This window comes from Miniopterus schreibersii (assembly GCF_964146895.1).
Source record: "Miniopterus schreibersii genome assembly, chromosome: 16".
Classification (NCBI taxonomy): domain Eukaryota; kingdom Metazoa; phylum Chordata; class Mammalia; order Chiroptera; family Miniopteridae; genus Miniopterus; species Miniopterus schreibersii.
In genome coordinates, this window is record NC_138116.1 from 31,283,419 (window position 1) to 31,308,746 (window position 25,328).

The 25,328-nt window shown below is 52.1% G+C and overlaps 1 protein-coding gene across 6 annotated transcripts in view; it reads left to right on the forward strand.

The window, feature by feature from the left end:
* The window catches only part of RPH3AL (rabphilin 3A like (without C2 domains)), a 126,208-nt gene that overhangs the window by 64,988 nt on the left and 35,892 nt on the right, over nt 1-25,328 (forward strand). For 4 of the 6 annotated variants that reach the window (XM_081162468.1, XM_081162467.1, XM_081162469.1 and 1 more), the window contains one exon: nt 14,371-14,457. The exons of the other annotated variants lie outside the window; for them this stretch is intronic. In XM_081162468.1, the coding sequence (XP_081018594.1) occupies nt 14,371-14,457 (87 nt within the window). The remainder of the gene's footprint in view (nt 1-14,370; nt 14,458-25,328) is intronic. 6 annotated transcript variants of the gene reach the window in all.

Consider the following 25,328-nt stretch of genomic DNA (forward strand, 5'->3'; position numbering starts at 1 on the left):
CTCACAACTGTGGCTGCGGCCGCTCCCACTCCCTGAGCTGTAGAGGCCAGTGCAGGCCTGAGGAGCAGATTCTGGGGCAGTGATGCTGCAAGGGTTAGACTGAGCTCCGTTTATTGTTGTTCTAAAGCAATGATAGATTTGCTTTCTAAATCTCTTTGTCTCAGGCTGTGATTGAATCCATGTCCTCTTAGCAGGGGAAAGCCAGTGTGGGGATTGGCATGTGCTTCTGAGACCACCTCTGTCTCTGATGTCTGTGATGCCATTTACCCTTCACAGCCCTCCAGAGGGAGAAAGGCAAAAGACAGTGATATACTCATTTTGCAGATGGAGAAACTGAGGCTCTGGGAGATGACTTGCTCCTAGTGACATAGCCAGAGCCTTACAGCTCATTTCAGAACTTTGCTCACATACTCTTTAGGGAGTAAAAAGAGCTGAAGACTTATAGGAGACCCCCCACAAGAAGATAATATTTGGTGCCAGCTTGCCAGTTGGGTGCCAAGGCCATTGACTAAGTGCCCCCAACACTGGGGAAGCGATCGTAGTCCCTAGTGCCGACCATCCACAGTAGGGTGTGACCCCTGGCCCCTCCTTAAGCAACCCCCCCATACACACACACACAGTGGACCCGGAGCTTTGCATGAGTTTGCACTCCTCTGGGGATGGCTGAGCAGGGCCTGGACACATCTGGGGTCTGCAAGGGGTTTGTGTTTGCTGAGTCATGGATGAGAGTCATTGTGAGGCCAGCCTCTCATTGACTAGGCAAAACCCTCTGTAGGCTTCAGTTGGGGCTGGTGTTGGAGTTGGGTTTCTTCCCTGAGACAGCTGTCGGCACCCCTTGGGCCCCTTGCCACTGAGCTCAGTGGCTCTCTTCCCTGGGTCTGGTCATTTTAGATTCGAGAGAACGCAGGCAGCAGGAAGCAGTGTTGGCAAATCTGTTTAGCAGCTGTTACCAGGAACGGTAATTTTGTGCAGCCTCTTGTCCTCTGTTGTGGTAAATAACAGATAATGACATTTCCAGTCCGTGGCATGGCCGGGTGCTACACACGCGGGCCTCAGCTCACCGCTGCGCCCTGCAAGCTGCCACACTTCGGAAGGCCTGCAATTCTTCATTGCTCTCAAATCGCCCCTGTTTTTCCTGCCACAGCCTTTCCCGCAGGGCTGTGGGCTGTTCACTGACCTTAACTCGGGGTGGATTGAGCCTGTCCTCTGTTCCCCAGAGGGTGGGCATCAGGGTGCCTCTCCTGCTGATGGGGCACCTGGTAGGGGGCAGGGAAGGGAAAGCCAGATTCTCTTCAGAGGCTGCCTTTAGCCCCGGCCTCCAAACCAAGAAAGAATCAGGCCATTCTCTGAGGCAGCTTGAAGGATCTTTACTCTCTCCCTTACAAGCTCTTTCCTCACCCTTGTCATCCCACCTTCTGTGGGAGGGGGGACTCTCCCAGGTTACAGATGGAGAAACAGGCTGGGAGGGATTATGATCTGCCAGACCCCTCTGCCCAAGAGCCTCCTTGGCCATGATGAGTTTCCAGGCGCAGGCAGCCGTGGACTTTGGGCCCTCCCGGGAGCGAGGCCTGAGCACCTAATGCCACTGCACGGCCTCCCCACCAGGCTCCTTGCTGCCTGCGGGGGAGTCTCGTTAGCCTTCCAGCTCATTCTCTGCCCCTCTGCTTACTCATCTCGCTCAAGCGTGGCTCTGATCAGTGTGCTCTGCCCACCCCCTGACGTCTTCCGTGGCTCCTTAATGCCTGCGGAATGAAGTCTAACCACCTCCACACCTCTCTGGGGCCCTCAGTCCATTCCCTAGGCACAAGCTGCTGATTTTAGCAGCATCAATGAAACACCCTAGCTGGCAGTTCTGAGGCCTGAGGGTCGGGCCTGACTGCACCTGGCCCCCACCTGTCACCGCTCTCCTTGGAGTTCTGTTTCTCACCAGGGTCCCTAATTAATCATTAGTGCTGCTGCTACTGGAATGTTCAGAAGCCCAAGGGTATTTGTCTAGTCTGCCGTATTTTTCAAATAAAAAAATCAGTTCCAACGACAGGTATTTACTGGCTCCGAGGATATTGACTGTGTCCCAGGCCCTGGAGGGGGCGTGGAGAAGGGAGAGGGTATTTTCACATAAACTTTTGAGAGTTACGATGATCCTGGAAGTCAGAGAAGACAGTGCTGATCTCTGCAACCGCCAGGGCTGCCCAGGGGCGGAAATGTCCCCTGCTGAGTTGGTAGGGGCAGAGCTGGGGGGTGGGAGGGTCTCCTGACCTTAGCCAGCAGGGTCTGTGCAGTCACTGGAGAGACCATTTCAGTACATTGCAGTCAGCACTCCTCTCTAGCCGTCTCACTGTGGGAGCACACAGGAGGGAGTAACTGGTGCTTGGAGTGGGGGTGGGGGTCAAGAAAGGAGTCGCAGAGGAGAATACATTTGAATTATACCTGAAGGATACATAGACGTTCACTGGCCGTGAGGCACAGCCCGAGGGAAAGCTGGAAATACCTAGAGTGTTGAGAGCAGACAGTGAAGCGTGGTTGGCGGGCATGATGGGCTTGGTGAGGCTACAGAGGGAGCTGGGGGCCAAGGACATCTGTGTGCACCCTTGTCCTTGCCTCTGTGCCCCTCAGGCTGTGAGCCTGGCCATGTTCTCTGCCCAGTCCAGGGCCTTAGGAAGTGTTTGCTGAATGCTCTTGACATCATTGGCCCCACCCTGCAGCTAAAGTTGCTGCCCACCAGATTCCAGGGGGAAGGGATGGTGGAAGTTAGCCAGAGGCTCCTGCCTCGCCTTCTAACAAGCAGGGCTGTGATTTGTGTCTTTGAGGTCAGGCCGAGACTGGTCACACGCCCGAGGACTGTAGATTTCCAGAGCTAGGATCTTCTCGGCAGACCTGGCCAGGGGCTCCTCGCATGGCCAGTGCTGGCCACAGCCAATGTCCCCCCTCCAAAGGGGGGCTTCATGGCAGTCCCCGAGGAGCCAGGCTCACTTGTAGACTTAGCTCAGGGACGACCGAGAGGGGCAGGGCATTTTCAGGATGCTGGACAAAAGGACAAAACAAAGAATAAAATGATCTAGCCTCTTCTTTGGCTGTTACTCCCAGAAGCAGGCTCCTTTAACAGAGGCTGGACCAGGCGACTGCCAGGTGGCAGGCACTCCTCAGGGTGACAGTTCTCTGTAGGAGGCCCGGCCCCAGGGCTTCCAGAAAAGAGAGGTAGGTTATACAACCTGGGCTGGGCTGCGGGAGGCGGACGCTGGCTGTGTCTGGCCATCGGTTCCCTGTGTCCAAGTTCCTGGCATGACCAGTGTTGAATATCTCGGGAAGCGGGCTGCCGCTTATCTTCAGACCAACACTGTCTGTAGGACAACTTGCTCCAGTGACATCTGTTTCCTGGGCCCCGTTAGCATCCTTCTCGGCCAGTGCGGGGGTCATAGCGTGGGTGAGAGGTGAGATCGGGATTTGGACCCCAGTCTGCCCTCCGCTGACTGCCCTTGTGTGACCCTGGACAAATGATCTAAGCCGCCCGCCCCAGGCCCGCCCTTGTTAAGTGAATAATCCGTGTCGTGCACTCCTGCTGTATGCAACACACGGTGCATGTTATATAAGCTCTTGCTTTTGTTACTATGGACCTGGCTCTGCCACCTCCTTGTTACGTGAACTTAGCCAAGCTACCCGACATCTCTGGGCCCCCAATGTCCACATCCACAGCATTCAGATCATAAACCCTTCCTTGGGGCCACTGTGAACGTAAATGAGATTAAAATGTGATGATGATGTGTGTGGGCGCTGAGCCTGGTGCCAGGCATGGAGTAAGTGCTCAATAAATGGTGGCTGTTATCATTATTATGAGTCGTATCTCTAAGTAACCATGCAGCAAGGAGCAAGATGGATGTAAGCCGCTTCCTTCACCACCGGGCCTTCCCCTGTCCTGACTCCCACCCAGCCAGAGCAGAGAGGGAGAGCTGCAGCGGCTGTGGGACACAGCTGTCCTGGGAGACTGCGGGTCTGAGTGTCATCCCTCAGTGGCTCTGATGGAGCCACGTGGACCTGCGGCTGGGAGTCTGGGGGACATGATGAGCTCTGGCTCCGTCACTTCCACAGAAGCAAGGGGTTTCTTCCTTTAGGGCTGGAAGGAGCTGAGGGGTCCAGGAGCCTAGTCCCAGGATTTGTTGGAGCCCAGCAGGGTGGGGCAGGCCTTGCTCAGGGCTTATGGAAGCTTGATGAGGGTGGTGGAACTCCACCTACCACATATTCTTCCACCCTTGGCAGGCTGGCTCAGGGCCAGGGGTGGGCCCTGAGGTGCACGCCAGGCCAGGAGATGTTAGGAGGGTGTATTCCTGAACCCCCGATAGAACTCTTCTCAGAGGAGTGGCCATTTCTCATGCAGTTGGTTTCTACTCCTCACGTAACCCTGGAGAGAGTCGCCCATCCCCACACAGGCCCCATGAGTCCCTAAAGGTCCCCTTAGGTGTTTACGAGGACAAGTGTAGAGTCCCCACGAGGCTTCCTGACCAGGAGCAGGACTTCACCTTTCCAAACCCAGGCTCCCTTTGGATAAATAAGGAAACTTTCCACATTTTTTATAACACTATTTAAAATTTCAAAATAATAATATGTGTTTGAAAAAAGCGAATATAATAGTGAATGTGCTTTCCCACTACACGTGTCCCATCCTCAGGTCCCAGAGGCTCTGTCACCCCCTCAGAGGAGAAGGACCCCAGATGGAGTCGCAGGCTGCTGGCCTTGTTGCAACGTTCAGAGAAACACGCACGCTAGGGGCTCACCCCAGCCTCTGGGGGGACATCTGGCCCTTGCCTGAGACAGGGCTGGCTCCAAGAACTGTCCCTGGCTGTCTCCTACAGCCCTTTGTCCCTTCCATGCTTATGTTTATGTGCATAATTCCCTTGTGCGCACAGGGTCCTGCGTTAGCGCTCTGCAGCCTTAGTCACGCTTAACGCTCTATACTCGCTAGCCAGTGTTGTGTGCCTCTCCCCCAGGAGGGCTGTGTCGTGGGCACTTCCTGACCCCTCACACTGAGCACATACCTGGCACCTGTTGAATGAATGAATGAATGAATGAATGAATGAATGAATTTGCCTAGACCGAGTGCCATGGCTCATGTGGTCCCCCTCTGATCATACATTATTAGATTGGCTGGTTTTTAAAAACCATCCTCTCCACTTCGGATTGAATAACCCCTCTCTACTCCTTTGCCCAGCTTTTGTCTGAAACCATGACTGCCTCCACCTGTGCCCCCGTCACCCACATGCACTCCCTTGGGCCCCGAGACAGCTCAAGCCTCCTTTGTTTCCCATGTTCTGTGGAAAAGAGGCAAAAACCGGGCACACAGCCTCTGGTCTCAGAGGTGATGCTGAGGATAACCAGGGCCAGAAGGAGTTAACGGCGCCGGCAGGTGGGCCCAGTGGAGGGGGCAGGTGGGCAGCCGTCCCCACCCCCCTTAAGTCCGCCATTCCCCCATCAGACACGTGCAGCAGGGCACGAGGTAGAGATGATCCAGAGCCAATGCAAGGCATGATTTCTTATTATGCGCTTGTGAATGGTCATAATCAAGAGCTGCTTCTGCTCCCTTTGTAGCCTCCCCTCCACCCAGGATGCGGTGCTGGCTGACTAGTGAGCGGCAGGTGGAGGGAGGAGGTGTTTTGGAAGCTAGTCCTGAAATCTGTTTCCTTTCCTCTGGGAGAGGCGGCAAGGGGCCGGGGACTTCAAAGGCCTGGGTTTGCAGGTGGTCCTGGAGCAGCAGCATCTGAGGGAGGAAAAGGGCCTGCTGAAGGGGCCATGCTGCTTCTAGAAGCCCGATTGAATTAAAGAGGCCTGGTGCTGACTGAGTAATACACCTGCCACCTCAGCCTGGATGGAGGAAGCTGGCATCTCTCTGGTGGGGCATTAGAGTAGGAAGCACAGAGAGACTTGTCTTCGTCTGAAATTCTTCTCTGGTAGCCTCTTGTCTTCCTTCTCAGACCAAGCAGCAGGTGAATGGCATTAAGGCTGGGTGTCTTTGGGCCCTGGTCACTCGGTATTTGCAGTGGTCAAGGCTAAGGTCAATGTGCCCTGAGCCCTGTTGGCCCCCAGACTGTATCCTAATGAAGGAAGGGCCTGGCTGTGCTCTCTCCCAACTGAGGCTTGACCTGGTCTGTAGTTCTGGAGGAGGCGCCAAGGCCCAGGGAGCCAGCCTCGCCTTCATTTGGGGTGTGGGGGAGAGTGAACGCTTGGAAAAGTCTCTTGTCTGGGCAGCCATGTGGCGCTCAAATGGGGTTCACATCCCACCTCCCTGTGGTCAAGTGACTTAACGTGAGGCCTCAGGTTACCTTATTTATAAAACAGGGACAGTAATACCCACCTCCTGGGGTGATTATGAAGATTAAATGAGATTCTACATAAAACACCTAGCTTGGTGCCTGACGTAGTGTAAAGTGCTCAATAAAGTGTATAACTATAATCTGTACATCAGTATCTAAACTATTTAAAGTCATTTGGCAGCAGGACTTGGGTTCCAGGTACAGAACCTATGGCCAAGGCCATTTCTAGCTCCCTGGCCCCCGGGCTGGTGAGGCACCTCCAAGCCTGGATAGTGAATAGGGCTGAGTCCCAACCAGGGGGTCAGTGACCCGGCAACACCATGGGGGAGGGGAGGCGCTGACTATCTACTGTTGAGCCACAGTCAGCTGAGAAGTTCTATCTCCCGCCTATCTGTTCATATGTTTCAGCTTCTTTAATCCATCCTGTCACACAAAAATACAGATCTGGTCACAAAATGAAGTTGGGGTCGAGTAATTTCCCAAAACATTTAGCATAAGCTTCCTTTAAATAGGAATTCTGCTTATCCATTTAAAACATTTTGATTTAACACCGTTCGGTTTACGTTTTGGCCAATATCCCTCCAGATATCTATCTGTGCATGTACCAACTTCTAAATAGTTCCAGGCACATACACATACTTATATGGTGGAGAATTACCCTGTACGTAGTGTTTATAACATGCTTTTTTTACTTAGTCTATTGTGAGTATTGCTCCATTTCAGGACCTAGCCCGCCTAGTCGTGATTGTTTTCACTTTTTAGTTTATATCCTCATAGTTTTTATTGCTGCCTAGCTTTCCCAGAAACACAGTTGGGTTTTTCCTTGTTGAAGATTTGATTTCTGGTACCGAGAACACATCGTGTGATGTGAGATGCACGTAGCCATTTCTGCCCCACTTTGGGGGGTGGGGGTGGACCCCGCCTTGAGCATCATTGGCAGCATAGGGCACAGAGAGACTGGTGCCCTGTAAGTGTCGGTTGGTTGGCAATCCTGGGAAAGTCCTTTTCTAAGTGAGTCTTGCTAGTTCATAAACTCCTCCGTTTGATGGGACACTCGAGGACAACGGGTCGTGCCTCATTCATCTTTGTCACACCTAGAACAATGCTTTGCACCCAGTATCGACAAAACGTTTGTTAAATTGAAGCATCAGATACCTTCAAATTAACCGTCTTCGATATTCATTTCTGCAGCGTGGCATACATTTTCCTGGCCGCCTTGTACGGAACATTTGAGCACAATTTCCTCCGTTTTTGGCTGACTGAGCGTCACGAACATCTCTGTCTGTGTGATGGATGGTAATCCCGCGGCGCCCTCGGGGCCTGTCGAGGGTGCGCGGCTGTTCCCCGGTTACTGAATGTTCCCGGGCCGCTGTTCCTGAGAGGCGCTGGGGTCCGCGTGCCGAGCAGCTGGGTTCCCAGCCCTGCCCTAGCGCCACACCTCCTCCCTTCTTCTGATCAGTCAGTTGGGGAACCCCCTGTGGAGCTGGGGGCTCTGCACGAGATGGGGGGGCCTCACAGTGAGGATGTGAAGGCCCAGCTTGGGAGCAAGGGGCCTGAGCGCCGATGCACCTCAAAGCAGAAGTGCACTTGTGCTTTCTGCCTCTTGGCTGCAGTGCGGGGAGGGGAAGGTGCCAGACTGCAGTGGAGGCGCTCCAGGGAGTCCAGGGGTAACTGAAGTGGCCAGGACTGTGAGGGTGTCAAGGAGGGTGCTCCATCAGACCTTGGAATGAGTCTGCACACACAGGTGGCCTGCAGGGTGCACCCCAGGGTGGGGGGCAGACAGAAGGGGTCATGTGGGGTGCGGCCCTCAACAAGGGATTTTCAATGTCCTTTCCCTTGTGCTTGGGCCAGCCTGGGTTCACACAACATACCCTGAGAGGGAGGCCCGCCTGGCAAGCAGCCCCACCAGCCCTGACACTCTGCCCCGTGTGCAGGCTCTCCCATCACCCTGCCCCGTGCTTGCCAAGTGAGTGTTCCATGTGCCTGTGTGTCTCGTCTCCCCAGTAACTGGCACATTCCAGGAGGGACCACATCTTGCCTTCTTAACTGTAATTCTAAAAGTAGCTCCTGTTTGTTCATTCATTTATTCTGCAAATATTCATTATGCCAGGCACTGGAAATAGGAAGGTGAACAGAACAGACCTGACTTCTGCCCTCGGGAGCCGATAGCCTGGTAGAGGAAGTGGTGGTAGTCATCGAGCTACATGAGTGAGGGTAAAGCTCCTGACAGTTGAGGACAAGAGGCAAGAGCTTATTATGGAAGCTCCAACCAGGTAAGAAGTCAGAGAAGGCTTCCTTGAAGGAGTGGTGCTTTGCTGAGGTCTGAAGGCTGCACAGGTTAATGACACAAGTGTGACCAAGTGCATCCCAGACAGAGGGAGCAGCATGTGCCAAGGTCCTGTAGCAGGAAAAGCATATGAGGACTGGGGACTGAAGGCTGGCCCGCATGGCTGGGGCTCGGAGCAGTAGGGCAGGGGGAGGGGCTGGCAAGGAGGTAGTCTAGCCTGAGCAGGCCTCGTGCACCATGTGAAAGGGTTGTCTTATCCAGAGAGCAATAGGAAGTCTTTGAAAGCTTTTAAGCTGGCGGGGATGGAGAAATAACATGATTAGATTTACATCTTGAAAAGATCACTCTGGCTGCCGTATCAGGAACCAACTGGAGACTGGCCAACGTAGGGATGAGACCTGCTGGGAGACCTCAGTGCGGGCCAGGCCCTGGGGATAGCAGCATAGATTGGGGGGGGAGGGGGCGTGATGGAGGGGAGTCGACAGTTCGAGATTTAAAGTTTTTGGAGATGCATTATTTGGGTGGGAAATGAGGGAGAGTGAGGATGGAGGATGATTCTGGGTTTTGGCTTGTATGACTGATGGGTGCTGGCACCCTTTACTGATCCAGACATGTGGGAAAGGACTATGGTTACTGCCTGCTCCTTGCAATGTACTGTGCTAAACACTTTCATGAATCATCGCCCTGATCCTCCCTGCGGTGGCATGAGTCTGCCTGTTGCCACTGTTTTACAGATGAGGAAATGAGTCTCAGAGGTTAGTAACAAGCCCAAGGTTATATCTACGTGGCAGACTCTGTGCTGTCCTGCCCCAAAGCCTGTGTCTTGTGGGCTATGCCCCGATCCGTCCCCTTCCCCGTGTGTACTCTATGCTGAGATATGTTTGTAAAAGGAATTCATGGAGTGCCTGAGACAGGATTGAAAAGATTGCATGTGCCAACTGAAGGCCTGGACTTTTGTCACTTCTGCTCTGAGTGAGGACCACAAGCTAGACTTGGTTTGTTTAACACTCAGACACAGTTCCAGATGCTGGGAAGCACCAGGCAGCCACACCAGGGAAACCAGTGCTCACTTGCCCAGGGCAATTCCGCTCAATGGAAGCCCATCTCAGGCAAGGAAGCAAGTGATTGCCCCCAGGCCCCAGGGCTGTCCTTAACTCGGCTTTGCAGTGTTCCCTTTGTACCCACTTAATGTGGCAGCTGGCTCACACCCTCTCTCACTGGCTTTTTCAAATACTACCTGTTTAATTTTCTTTTTTGGAACCTGGGAATAAAAACCAAGCCCTTAGGGGGAAAGGCTCATTATTCTCTTACTGATTCGAGATGTAGTAGAGTAGCAATTATGTATTACTTGAACTGGAGCATGTTATCTTTTTGCTGGCCTGGATTCCCCAGCCAGAGACTGCGCAACCGAGAGATCGCAGGATCTGACTGTGGGTTCCACCAGTGATGGCTGACAGCCTGAAACGGGGCTGTGCATGGGCGAGAAGGACCCCCCAAGCATCCCACAGGGCAAAGGGACGAGGGAACGTTTGGGACATGCCACCCATGCATACCACCCCCAGCATGGGAGCTGACGATCAGCCTTTGGCTCAGTCTCTGGGGGGCAACTGGCACACACCATTTCTGTCCCCAGGTCAGGTGGTTCTGTGTGCTGTGGTCTGGGTAGAAAACAGGACCCAGCTCTTAGGCACTCTTTCCTAGTTTCTCTCTTATTCCCCAATAGCATAGATGTTTAGTCAATCAGATGATATTTATTAAGGGCATGTGCATGCCTATCCTTCGAACCCTGCTTAAATATTACTCCTGCAGTACAGCCAGGCAGCCCCTCAGCCTCAGCAGGCTGAATCGGAACCCAGCATCGGGTGCTTCACTGGGAGCACATGAAGCCTGGGCCCTGCCTTCCCCACCCAGTGCCAAGCTCCACATGGGCACACGGCAGGTGACGGTTATAGGAATCAGTAAATTGGAAGGTGGGCAGGAGTCAGATGGGGATGGGTGGAGTAGGGTGGAGTGGGGTGGGGTGGAAACAAAACACAGCCTGACGGTGGCAAGCACTGGAGCACATTAGTCTGATGGGAAGTGAGGCCTTGTGGGGCAGCAGTGGGAACAGGCATTGAGGGTGATGGTGAGTGTGGAGTCACCAAGACTGAGGTCTGGGTCCTCTGGCCCAGTGACATTCAGCAGAACTTCCTGTGCTGATGGAAACGTTCTATTTCTGTGCCATTTGATATGATAGCCACCAACTACATGTGGCTATTGAGCGCTTAAAATTATTAGTGTGACCAGGGAACTGAGTTTTTCCTTTTATTTAATTTTAATTAATTTTTATTTAAATAGCCACATGTGGCTGGTGGCCACCATATGAGATGGAGGAGAATCATGCAGGGTTAGAACAGGGCAGGAGGGGTGTCACTGATAATAATGACTGTCATTTATTGAATGCTTACTATGTGCTGGTCACTCTTCATGTGTATCTCAGTTAACCCTCAAGACAACCCTAGGGGATGAATATTATCCCATTTTATAGATGAGAACATCTGAGGCTTAGAGAAGCTTTTGCATAGCACGCCCAAGGGTCCACCCAGGCCTGCCTCTCTCCAAAGCCTGTGCCCAGAACACCAAGCTGCAGTGCTTCTGAGTAGGCTCAGAGCAGTGTTTCTGGAAAGTAAAATAGGTGACAGTGCAGGATAGCATGAGGTGAGCCCCCAGGAGGACTGGGGGCTCTAAGTGATCCAGGGTTGAGATAGATGATGATGATCCCATTTCTAGGGCTCCTAACATACAGAAGCAAAAGAAGTGTCACAGTCCTGGTCAGGGCCTATGCACTCCCAAAATTCCTATGTCGAAGCCCTAACTCCAAGGTGATGGTATTTGGAGGTGAGGCCTTTGGGAAGGGGATTAGGTTGAGTTGAGGCCATGAGGGTGGGTACCCATGATGGGATTAGTGCCCTAATAAGAAGAGGAAGAGATCAGAGCTCTCTCTTCACCATGTGAGGACACAGCAAGAGGAGGGCACATGTAAAGGGCCCTCACCAAGACCCTGACCATGCTGGCACCGCATCTGGGAGTTCCAGCCTCGGGAACTATGAAATGAGTGTCTGTTGTTTAAGCCACCCAGTCTAGGGATTTTTTTGTTATAACTGCCCAAGCTGACCGAGACTGGGGCAGAGGCCCCCTTCCCCCCACTTTTGTTGAATGTGTGGGGCAGGGTGGCCACAGAGCAGGAGGGAAGCCATAGGGAAGCCCAAGGAGTATTGTTGGGGAGGCCACTGGGCCTGGGCTCTCTGCCTGCAGCTGGAAACCTCTCTCCCGTGAAGAGCAGCCACCCTTCCCTCCTGAGAAATATTGAGAAGGGCAGAGCTGGACTCCCCAGTCCCAGTCTTTGCTCCAAGAACCAATGTCATGGAGCTGATGAGCACATACGGCTGCACACCCATCGCCAGCAAAGCCTTGGCCCAGGTCTTTCCCTTTCACTCCTCTGCCCACTCATTTGCTAATCATCAGCCACACTCCAGCACATGAAACAGCTCCTTGGAGAGCGTGGGCATCAGCGTGGCACCGGGCAGGGGAGGGGCATTATCAGCTCTCCTGAGGTCTGGAAGAAGGGAGCCTCCCAAATCCCAGTTGTCGCTATCCAGCTGTGGGACCTCAGGCAGTCTTCCACATCTCTGAGCCTCGGTTTCCTCAGCGGTGTAGTGGAGATCCTAACTCCCACCCCTTGCATGCTTTGTTGCCAGGCACACACAGTTGCTCAGGAAATGGTAGCCCCGGCTCTTCTGTTCTCTCTCTATCCCCGACACCATCGTCCCCCTGGGAGGGGCTGGAGCACACTGTGTGCTTGGAGGGCAAGCTGTCATCGAACCCTATAAGCATGTAGAAAACTCAGCAGGAAAATCTCACCTCTTGAAGGGCCACACTATTTTCCCCCGTGCACCATTTATTTATACCTGATAGTGGGAATTAGCAAGGAAAACACCAGCTGGCTTCAGCACCTCCTTGCTCTCTCTTTACCCCTGGGAGGAGAAACCCACCTTATGGGCTTATGGGGGCCCCTGTCCTAGAGGTAGAGAGGCTGGGGGTGAGCATTGGGAGGGGTATCGGGAGGCAGCTCTAGTGGAGAAGCGGGAATCTCCAGACCAGGTCACGGGTAGCAGCTCAGGGATCCAGGGGGCTGGGTACTGTACCCCTGGAGAGGCAGAGCCCCAGCTTGGCACAGATCCCAAACCCAGGCCTGGCACAGAAGTGGCTGGGCCCCTTCCCACTCCGAGGGACCATGGGAGCTCAGGGGGACAGCAGCATAGCAGTGAGCACCCAGACAGGGCACGCTCCCCAGATGTGCTGCACCTCTGAAGACCCCAACCCAGGACCTTCATGAGAGCTGGGAAGGGGCCCCAGTTGTGACTGGGCTGGACTTTCTTGCCAGCCTAGAGAACTGGGAGCTTGGAGAAGATCATATTTTATTTGGAGAAACAGAAGAAAAGTGACATTTCTCATACCTGAGTATTGGATGATAGCAAATGCATACCCCCCAAGAATGTATGAGAGCTTCCCTTCTGCCAAGAGCTGGCTCCTGCCTCCTGCCTCCTGCCTCCTGCCTCCTGCCTCCTGCAGTGCTGGGCTCAGCTGCCCAATCAGGCAGTGACGACATGCTCTGGGAAGCCAAGTTGGTGACATTTTCCTCTCCGTGGAGAGGTGTGCTTCTTGCTCAGTTGGCAGCCTGCAGAAAAGGCCAAGCAATAGATCCAGCCTTCCCTTGGTGGTGGGGGCTGCTAGGGGGGCAGGAGAGAACCCCCAGCATGCAGGGACCGGCAGCTTCCACGTGGCAGAAACATCCATTAGCCCTATGCGACAGTTCTCAGAGGAGGACCTGCTGTCACCGGGTCAGACTCTACCCTGTTAGCCGGGAACATGCCTCAGCCCCACCAAGTCCCACTGCCTTCCGGCGCATTTTGTCTGGCCTTTGCCACCAGCGTGTATTGCTGTACATTTCAGGGAAGCAAAATATGTGTTTAGAAATTATGAGCTTAAGCAACACTTTGGAAGGTGAAACATTGCAGAAACTAGGTTCTAGGTACTGTGTGTCTGGAGAAATTACGTAACAGCTCTAGAGTCAGACCTGAGTTTGTTACCTGCTGGGTGAACTTGGCAAATTCTCAACCTACTGCGAGCCCCAGATTCCTCACCTGTAATTCGGGTCTAATGCTTAGGTGATAGGGTTCCTGGGATCATTCAGTGAAGGGACTTGGCATAAAGTACATGCTCAAGCCATCACTGGTACTTCACACTACATCTTCTTACTGCTCAGGCACATCCGTGACTTTTATGCATGGTTATACACAAATGTATGTTTTCTTTGTTGCATAACATCATTTGGTGCCCACATTTCCAGGGATGGACGCAATCTGCTGTGTACAGGCCATATATTCTGTTGTGTGTATTTGCATCTTCTGCTGGTGCTGGGCGATTGGGTTGCTTCCAGTTCTCTATTGAACATGATGCAGCTGTGACTATCAGCCAGCTTATTTTCCACGTGCTCTCAACAGAATGTCATTGTGGGGGTGAAACTGTATCATAGAGATCCATGGATGGGCCCATCCACTGTGCCCCAGAGCCACCCACAGGTTTTAGATGCCCTGTGCTCTTTGGGTAAGCTACCTTCTGACCTGAAGCAAACACCATTCCCTCGGGATATGGCCGAGGGCTCCCTGGTTACAGCTTTCCCAGCCCCTCAGCTGGGGAAGAAGCAGCTGCAGTGTTGACCTTCCCGTGTCCTCTCTCTTATAGAAAGTCTGCACCAAGTGTGGGATCGAGGCCTGCCCTGGCCAGAAGCGGCCCCTGTGGCTGTGTAAGATCTGCAGTGAGCAGAGAGAGGTAGGGGGCCCAGGGTGATGGGGTGGGGGGCACTGGGGCTGGGGCTGAGCCCATTCCAGGTGGGGGAAGTTCATGGTTGGTCCCTGGGAGGGGCTTCTCTGGAGGTCAAGGGGGATCTGCTCGGGGGTGACCAGGAAAAAGGGTGGAGGAGTCACCTGCTTGCCTGCCCATTTTCACAGTGCAAGGCAGTGGTGGGCCCTGGTTCTGTCCTGGGGTCCGTGGCTTCAGTGGGAAGCCTCTCACACTAAGTGTAGGTGGTGTGGCATGGCAGGCAGGGGGTTATTATAGCAATGGTAACGTCTGCCCCAGGTTTGCGGTTTATTATGAGCCTGGGGCTGGGCTCAGTTATTCACATGTATGAATTCATTTCATCCCTTCACTGCCCCCTCTGAGGGGGCTCTCAGTGTCCCTTCCACTGATGAGGAAATGGAGACTCGGGAGGTTAACTAACTCGTGGGCACCGAGGTAGTTCATGTGGGGGCCGGAAGGAAATGCAGCCATGGTCTGCTGGGATGATTCCACCCGGGGTCCCTTCTGGTGCTGAGGTTCGATCATTGTAGTTCTGACCCCATTTTAGGGGAAGAAACTGAGGCTCACTGAGGCAGTCACCTGAAGGTTTGATGGTGGCTCAGACCTGCATCTCCTAGCCCCACATCCAGGGCTTTCCCCGCCATACCGGGATCAGCAGTGGGGCCAGACCAGAGCAGGGCATTGGCAGGCAGTTCATGGGACATGGGTCATGGGACAAGGTGGTGGGAACAGAGTGAGCTCAGCAGAGGAACATGCCCCTGGTTTTCCAGATGTGGGTTTGTGTGTTTTTTTACTTACCTTGCTTGGCACTTGATCTGTGCTGAGGATCCATAAAATGTCTTCAGTTATGGAAAATTCAGTTATGGAAAATTGAATATTGCTGCCCCTGCCATTCCATGCCTCCAGTTCTAGAGATCCTATTGTCTACTTTGTAGAGCCTCTCAATCCATCCTTCATGGCTCCCAACTGCTCTTGTTTATTTATCTATCTTTCCGGGACACTTTCTTGGTAAATTGTTTAGTACTATCTTCCAGTTCACTAAATCTTTGGGACTATCTCACAGCCGTTGGTGGTGTTGAGTATCTCTCTTAGCATCAGCTTTCCTCGGTGCCTTGGAATTTGGGTTTGTGTGCTCATCTTGAATGGGAATCAGTTTCTCCCTCTTTCTCTCCCTGCTCGTCACCTCCACCCGGGTTCTGGGGGCCCAAGTGTAGAGCCAGGTGTCTTGGACTAGTGATGAGCCATGTCCATGGTAATAATGGGATTATTCCCAGAGCCAATCATCAAAGCCTCGGGCAGCCTGCCAGGCCCTGGCTGTGTGGGTGCTGCTTCCAGCTCCCCTCAGTGTTCATATTCATAGGTAAGCTCTAGTTTGGGGATAGGAGGAGCTCTACTTTTTCAGCTTCTTTTCCCAGGTGGGAAATCCCTTCACCACCTCCAGTTTCCAGTGATTCTGGCTCTGGCCACCTGTCGTGGGACACTTTTAGTCCCTGTGCCCTAAAGACAAAGCTCCCAAGTTGCCTCCACCTGCTTCAGGTCCCAGAGCTCTACAGGCTGTGCCTTCAGCTCCTCAAAATAGTAAATCTTTGGAGTTTCTCCTCCATCTAGATAAATATCTCGTTTTTGAACACAAATAGGTTTACTTGTCTTTAGAACATTCTCATATGTCACTGTCGTGTCTTTGAAACACAGAAGGTACCCAGCACGTGAACTAACCTTCCGTCTTGCCTGGAGGTCCCAGATTTTTCACCTCTAAATGGAGATGATAATCTCTGTTTCTTAGAGGATGCTGTAAGAACTCAGCAAAGTCATTAGATGTACAAAGTTATGTAGAAAGTGTGCGTGTCTGGCAGAGCACAGGTACTCTGGAAACATCAGGGGCCTCCCTCTCTCCCCAGCGAGAATGCCCCCTTTGAACTTGATGTCCTTCTGGTCTTCAGGGGGGCCCATTTAAGATGCAGCTATCTGTGGGTGAGGAAATTCCTGAGAACAGTATCTTGTGGGAGACACCTTAGCAGGGTGAAATGACAGTCACAGCTGAGCCGTTAGAGGACAGAGATGAGGGAGCTGTCAGGAAAAAGATGATGGATGAAAGGAAAGACGGATGTAGCCAGCATAATCACTTAGTGGAGGGATGCGGAGGCCGCCGCCCCGGCCCATCCCCACCACGAGTTCCCCTCACAGCCTTGAGAGCCCTGAGATAGCACGTGGAGGGCCCACCGGCCGCCCTAATCTCCAGAGCGCGGCAGTGCCCAGAAAATCTGAAATAGTTTAGGATGAATTTTCTTATCTTTCCAAAGGCAACGAATCCGAGGCTATGCATTATGCTATCACTCTGTCCTTGAATTTCCAGAGGCCAATTAAACTTAGCAAGATGAAGAATGCTACATTCTGTCTCCGCAGTGCCAGGCAAACCGTGGACACTCAGTGGGCGCGGCCGGGCTGTAAAAGTGTGGGTGTCTGTGAGTCTGGGTGCCCGTGGGTGCCCTACCCAGGTGCTGCCCTTTCCTGCCTGCTTTGGAGTGGGAGAGTGACGGGGTAATTGGTTTCTGAATGCCTTTTTTTTTTTCTTAGAAAGAGAGCTAATCACAACAAAGAGATAGCTAAATAGAAAGAGCATTTAAAATGTAATTTTAAGTGCCACATATAGCAGGTTCTGAATCTGTGATAAAAATGAGTTCTGTCCTGCAGAAGCCACATCCTGATGGGAGATCTTGAATTTTCTGATAGAGATTCTTACACCGCTCTGCCCAAACACTCTTATCTTTCTTTCTTTTGGATGCTTCACTTCCATCATCTCTGGCTGTGCTTTTAAGAACTTTTTTCTGGGGTGAGATGAATGCTGGTTAAGCATCCCTGGGCTGTCAGGCTGGCATTGCTGCCTGTTTTCTGCACATCTGCGGTGTAGCAGTGTGTGCTTCAGCCCCTCTGCTCCTGAGGGGTTAACGATTTAACACGTGTATTCATTCAGGCACTCAGCACATGTTTATTGAGCATCTTCTATGTGCCGGGCAAAACTGCCCTTCTCATGGGAGGGAGGCCATAAACACAGTGAAGTAAATGCTGCCGTGTCACAGGTGGTGATAAAGTGCCCAGGGGAAAGGGGGCAAAGGGGGCTGGGAACAGTGAGGGCAGCTGTTCTTTTATATGGGGGAGTCGGGGAAGGGTGTCCTGATAAAATGACATTTGAGCAGAGCTCTGAACACACTGTGTGGCTGTAGGGATGGAAAGCATTCCAAATAGAGGGATAGCGAGTGCAGAGGCCCTGAGGCAGGTGTGTGCTTGGTCATTTTGAGGACTAGCGAGGAGACCAGAGTGACTGGCTTTAGTCAGGGTTGGGAGAGGTCGGAGACGTGGCAGGGGCTCGGATCATGTTGGTCCTTGTTGACCATTGTAAGGACTCTGGCTTTTACTCTGAGTGAAATGGGGAGCCTTTGAGGGTCTGGAGTGGAAGAGAGACATCACCTGAATCCTCCCCTTCTTTTTAAATTATACCCTGGCTGCTGTGTTGAGAATAAATTGTAGACTATACTGTCCGAGTCATATTGTGACTTTTTATCTTTCATATTCAATATTAGCCCAGATATTTAAGCTCTTGACTGTTGTGACCCTTAGAGGTTTTGATTTTTAAAAATACTCTATATATTTTACTCTTTTCTGATTATAAAGTTAGTATGGATCATTGACATTTCCATTGTGTAAAAAACATAAAGTAATACACACCCGAAATATCCCTAATCTTACCATCTAATCACTGTTAACATTTTGGCATATTGACTTTTGATCTTCTGTGTGTTTTTTTCTTTATATTGTTGAAGCCGTGTTTTAAAATTAACATATATTATCAGTAGTTCTCAGTGTAATTAATAACTCTTTGTAAACACTCTGTCATGTGGATATTCTGCTAATTTAAGACATCTAAGTATTTCCCTTCCCCCCTCTTATTAACAACTGCAATATATATCTGTGTGCATAGCTTCTTGACCACATTTTAGGTTTTATCCTCAGAATAGATTCTTAGAAGGGAGAAGTGAACACCAGTGTCTGTAGCCTCTCTTTTCTTATAGACCCTCGAGTCACTACTGTTGATCCGTCCCACAGTTAGCTGGTTTGTAATTTTAATCTTTTTAAATAAGAGCACACCAATGTATATTTTCTGAGTCTTCTGCTATATGATAATTGCTGTTGCCTTTATACAAAGAAGATAATTTGACTGATCAGGCAACTGATCCTAACCTGTCCCACTCGGGATTCTGCGGATTCGCGTCTGTCGTCTGCCAGCGCCATGTGGGAAGATGTCCCGTGAGGGAGGGGCAGCAACAGGGCCAACGGGGCGAACTGGTGCCCAGGGAGCTAGAGACGGTGGAACGGAGAGAGACAAACAAGGTTTTTAAACTAATCAAAGGAGATAAGAGAAGGAATAGAAACCGAATCAACAAACAAGACCTTCGAAAAAAAGATGAGCACATTGGAAAAGAAACACAGAGTTTACTCTTATATTCTTATTTATTAATTATTGTATTATTTTCCATACAAACGACTGTAAACCTACTTTTGCGCATACGCGTATCTATGGAAATGAACATTTTTGCCTGGATACGCCCGGGTCATTTTCATTGATTTTTTGGGTAGAACAAACATATTAGGATCTTTGCTTCAGGAGAGCTTTTCCGTTATGATTTTGCTTATTACTTCGTTCCCAGCTCTTCTCATTTCTTCTCTCGGGAGCACTTTTGAAGATCGCATTTCTTTTCCGAATTCTGTATCCATCGTTTTCTGCCCAGTTTCAACTCCTTTCATTTCCCCCCCATTCTGAAAAATCTTAAAGCTTTTCTCCACATTACTGATTCCGTTTTGGTGTCTCCCCCTGCCTTCGGGGGCTTCCTGTGTGTTGTCTTGCGCATTTATTTGTGTGTCTTTAGGTGCCGTGAGCGCCACAGACCCTGGGGGGACCAGAGGCAGCCCACGCGCCCCTCGCCTTCCCATGCCTAGGGTTTTACGTGTGACTGTCCCATGGCCTGGCCCCCTGGCCTTGCAACTAGGGGGGCCATGGGAGCCTGCAGCCCCTGGTTGGTGCTGTTTCCTTGGTCCTTCCTGCCCCTCCCTGCTCTCCCACCACTGAGCTTTCCTGAAGGTTCCTTACCTTCCCAGATGCAGCTCCTCTGTCCGGCTCCTTCCCACGCCTGTCCCCTTACTTTCTTGACCCTCATTTATCCCAAGCACAAAGACAGGGTTGGCGGAGGAAGGACAGGCTCCTGTGTGGCACCAGAAACCTGCAGGCGCGCCCTTCCAGTTAGGCTGGCCAGGAGGGGGCTCAGACCCTGCACCCTGACCCCTGCCGGGCAGGCAAGACCCAGGTGGGCAGTGACACTTGCCATCCAGCCCCCTTGCCTGTGTCGGAGGCGAGGCTGGCTGTAGGTTGACATCAGATCCCCCCTGTGCCCGCGTTCCCGTGCCCTTTTCCTCGGCGTTCAGGGCTGTGTTCACGAGGCTGGGAGGGGCTGCATCGGGGGCTTGCTAAACACAGGGCCTTGCAAGCCGGAAACTCATTTCATTTGCTGTTTAGCCTTTAACCCCACTCATTTAGAACAACAAAGTGACTTATTCAAAGTTATACTGTAATCAGTGGGAAAGTTAATTGGACTCTAGGTTCCGCAGGATTCCAGAAAGCATTCCTCCAGCCTCTAAAAGGTGTCTTTGAAGTAAGAAGGCGTTCTCTGAGGGGGGGGTGAGCTAGGAAGGGGTGAAGGCTAATTGGTGAGTAATTGAAAGCTGATTAACTCTTCTCTGTTCAGCATTGGCTCAGCTTTCCCGGGTTCACACGCATCCAGATATACTCATCCAGGGCGTTGCACCAACAGTGACAGTGTTTCCTGCAGTGCTTTGCATATAAAAGGTGCTGAGGAAATGTTTGTTGATTGAGAGAGACTTCTGCAAAAAAGAAAAGCTGGTTCCTTATTCAGATCACTTTAGAATCTTTTCCCAGCAGGGTGCTTTTGATTTCCTTGCGGGCTCCTCACAGCCGGCTGTGGCTGGGTCCCACAGTGCCCATTGATGCTAGGCCTGTATTCCTGCCTCCTGGCCCCTCTCTCCTGCCTGTTGATTGACGGTGAGAGGAATTTGTGAACTAGGGAAGTGGCTTCATGTGGAGTCTTGAAATCATCTCCAACCTGCCCAGCCTGGAGGGTGACCAGTAGCACAGTTAGGGCCCCTGGGGAGAGTCTGCCTTGGCTGAGGCCTGCAGGAAGCCCGAGGGAGAAGCAGGGGCGCCCACACTCCCAACCAGCACAGTGGGAAGCAGCCGTGCCCGCCCAGCCCAGCATCCTTGTGGCACCTGCCTCCAGCGGGCAGCCTGGGCTCATTGCAGGCTGCCATCTGCTTCTCCACACTGGTTTTCTCCTGGTCTTGCTGTTACTTGCAGTTTGGATTTTTGCTGCAGACAGTTTTGCCAGAGGGCCCCCTCCAGAGGCCTCTGAGTACAGGCAGGAGTGGGTGGCTGGTGCTCGGGTGGGTAGGCGGGTGGCTGCCCGAGCGCCTTGCCATCTGCCTCTAGCTCATTCTGGGCTGCTGTTGTGGCATCCCTGGGGGACCCGGATGGTCACACCTCCTCAGTGTGTTGGTCACCTCCCACGCACCATGGCTCTACCACGTAGACCCACTACCAGGGCAGGCTCCTGGCCTCCCACACATGTGGAAGTGGCAGGAGGAGTAAGCTCCCAGTGCTACCCAGTCCCCCTTCCTCCCATGGTAGGGCAGAGCAGTCTCCCACCCCCTCCCTGCCCCTTGTTTGGGTGCCAGCTTGAGCCTGTGTGCGTTGGAGACAGAACTGTCCTCTCTGAGATGCTGTCCAATCCCAGAGGGACCTGACTTTCTCACCACTGTGCTCCAGTCCACTGAGCCAACTGTCCCACCCATGCAGGCCAGAAGGACCCGCCCAGCCTGGCACTGACTGGCGGACATTGACTGAGCACCCACTGTGGGCCAGGCAGGGAAATCTGGCTTCACCCTCACAGGAGCCCGGTGAGGTTCTCAGAATGGCCCCCGTGTGACAGATGGGGAAACTGAGGCTTCGAAAAAGGTTACTCGCCCAAAGCCACCAGGCAATAATTGATGGAACCGAAGGTTGATGTTAGGTGTATTTGCCTCCAAAACTCCTCCTAACAACTCTTCCTAGTCATTCCTTCATATAATGGTCATTGCGTATTTACTGTGTGCTGGGCGCTGTTCGGGCCCTTGGAAAACTGCAGTGAACAAAACAGCCAAATATCTCTGCCCTGAGTTTATGTTCTAGCAGGATCTGGGGAAGAACAGACAATAAACATAACCAAACCACCAGATGGGCAAAGTATATGGTATGTTAGGTGCTGAATGGGAAGAAAGAAAGAACAGGCCGGAGGGATCAGGAGAGTTGGGTGCGGCAGGGTGAGGAGGGAGGCTGCAGTTACACATAAACCGGCTACCGCGCCACACCCGTGAGGCTGGCTGATATTTAAAAAGCAGAAAATAACAAGTACTGGCGAGGATGTGGAGGAATCTGAACTCGTGCACTGCTGGCGGGAATGTAAACTAGTGCAGCTGCAGTGGGAAGCAGAACAATCGAGCAATTCTGCTTCTGGGTAAATGCCCTGAAGAGTTAAAAATAGGGACTGACACAGATATTTGCAGCCCCGTTTCATTGCAGCATTATTCACAATCGCCAAAAGGCGGAAACACCCCAAGCATCTCCTGTTGGGGTGACTGGATGCACAAAGTGTAGTACTTACCTATTATATCGCTCAGCCTTGAAAAGGAAGGAAGCGCTGACACATGCCACACCATGGAAGAACCTCGAGGACAGTATGCCAAGTGAAATAAGCCAGGCGCAGAAAGGACATGCCCTGTGTGACCCCACGTAGTGAGGTCCCTAGAGTAGCCCCGTTCCTAGAGACAGCAAGTAGAATGGTGGTGGCCAGGGGCGGGGGAAAGAGTCAAGAGTCACTGTTTGATGGGCACAGAGTTTCGGTTTGGGAAGATGAAGATCTGGAGACGGACGGTGGGGACAGTAGCACATCAGTGTGAATGTATTTAGTGCCCCTAGACTGTGTACTAAAAATAGTTAGAAGGCTTAATTTTGTACTATGTGTTTTGGCCAGGTGGGTCTCTGTGAGGTGAGATGTGCCCTGATGGAGGAGGAGTGGGGAGGCCAGTGGCTCTCTGGGGATGGAGCGGCCCAGGATGGGGACACACCACGCCATGCGAGGCTCCCCACCTTCCACATGTGGGGTTCCTGGGTTCCCCTGAGCGGGCATGGGAAGGGTTGGTCGGTCCCAGGGGGTTCTTTGGCCATGGGGAAAAGGGATGTGGGGTGAGGTGTTCTGACATGAACGAAGCCCCTCGTCCCCTCAGCAGCACGGCCCACAGTGTTTGCTCTGTCACCCCACTGCTCCCTCCCCCCCCAACTTAGCCATCCCTGTGTGCAGCGGTTCATGGGGCTGGGAACCCTGTGGTCTATGTGACCAACCTTGAGAATAACAAGGTATGACCCTTGAACTTTGCCTGCGGCTCCCAACCCTGCTTTGACTTGAGGGCTGTGTTATGGTCATGGGCCAGCTCCTATTGCTCCCTGTTTGCAAACTAAATCAGAGAAGCCCGTTCAGTAGGGGTCCCAGCTGGGTCATCTCCACATTGCACCCGGCACCTCAAGAGCGTCACCCCCTGTGCATGACACTTGTCCTCCCATCCCACTCCTAACTGCATCCTAGAGAAACCCTCACATCCTCTCCAGGAAGCGTGACCAAGAGTGCACATGGCAGCAGTTTTTATAACAGCAAAAACCTGGAAACAACCCAGTGTCCTTGCATGGTGGAATGGATAGATGAATCGTGGCTATGGAATAATATACAGCAGTGAAAAGGGAACGGCCATTAAATTCATCAAAGGATGGATTAAAAATACAATGAACATAAGAAAAAAAAAGCAAGTCACCAACGAGTACACAGTGATTCAAAAATGTAATGTTTGCAAACAGGTAGCAATAGTTTATTTAGAAATGCACACAGAAGTGGCCTTTTAAAATAGAAAGAAAAGCATGAGATTGCTTTATACAAAATTCCAGAAAGAAAAAAAAAGATTCCAGGTGGTAGCCCCCTCAGCTCTCAGGGACTTCTCAGATTTGGTGATATATAATTTCTCGATGAGTTCCCAGGTGTTGACTTGAGTATGGTTCTTTGAAATGTACTCTCTTTTCATGTGTATGTTAGGTTTCACAGGCACACACCCAGAAAATAACAGGAGATCACAAAAATCTGGGCCCCAAAAAAGCTTCAATCAGTGAAATGGAGAAAAACCTTTAAAAACCCCCAGAATGCAGGGGGCCCCAAATAGCTGAAAACAATAAGGGAGACAGTGATGAATCCAGAAGAGAGAGAAAGCAGTGGAACCTCAGAATTGTAGGTTTTCCCCAAGAAGGAACAAGAGCAATTGAGAATGACGCAATCATCAAATCCAGAACTGAGCACAAGAGGCTGTCCTGGCTCCACCCGCTAGGTCAGCCCCCAGATGCTTGCACGTTGGCTTTGGAACACGGGTCTGAGACTGTGTTTAAACATAGGATGTTTGTTGTTCTGGGAATTGACTCAAAATCACAGAGCTCTTCTGAAAAGACCTGGCCGGGTCTAATTGGCCCGTCCAGTTTTCTGATCCAGCCCAATTCATTTCCCGTGTGCGGCCCACTCCATCTGGGAGCAGAGGCAGGCCTCGCAGCCAGACACCGCCGGGACACGTCTGCCCTCTCAGACATGTGTCAGAACAGGGAAGATCGTTAAATATTTGGGATTCAGAGGGAATTTCATGCTGCATGCAGATGAGGAGTGAGAGGAGGCGTGCACGCAATGTCGACAAAGCAAGTAATTAAGAGCAGTGGTGAAGCGTATTTAGCCTGCGCAGATCTGTGGAACTTTCAAGATCATTCTGGACAAAGGGAGACGATGACGTGGGCAGAGGCTTGTAGGTAATTCAAGGAGGTGGGGGGTGCCCCTTGGGCACAGACCCTGAGCACAGGCAATGAGGGGGTGAGGCCAGAGTTGGAGGCTGGCCTGCGACCCCAGAGGTCCGCCCTGACCCTGGGCACACAGCCCCGCAGCCGTAGAGAGCCATCGCTGACCGCCACCTCCCTCTGAAGCCGGCAAATGCTGCTCGGTGGTAATTGTGCAGAAGCCTTGCAGGATCCAGCCCCTCCACAGGGGTTAATGGAAGCCAGAGCTTTTCCTCTGGTTCTAAAACAATCTAGCCAAAGTGTTTAAACTATCTGTCAAGAAAGCAGCACCCGCAGAGTATTTTTTCTCACTGCATTTTTTTTTTCTTTCCACTGTGCTGGCAATTGCCTGCCTCCCAGACTGACCTGCCTGCTCGAAAACCCGCTTGAAATGAAGAGGAAATTCGCTCAGGCCCTGGCGAGGGCTCCTGCTCTTGGGCTGAGCAAGGAGCTGCCCTGGGGGGTTGGAAGAAGGGGCAGAGGTGCACTCTGTCTTTGCTGGGGTTTCATTTCCAGCCCATCTCCTGGCTCGGACATGGACACACACACACACACACACACACACACACAGGCCTGAGGTTCTAAAGTGATAGCCATTAAAATGCAAATACATAAATGCTTCTGGGAGGGGTCTCACGTCGCTTTTCGATAACACCTGGATCCTGAGTGAGCACGTTAGGAGGGATTAGTGGAAAGTCTGAACCCGATGGGGTGGGAGGGGAGCTGTGGCCCACTGGCCCTGGCAGACTCCGGATGGCCCCTGGCGCTCGACACCGCAGACAGGGAAACCACCCCAGAAAAGAGCAGCTTCTGGAAGCAGAGCTGGGGC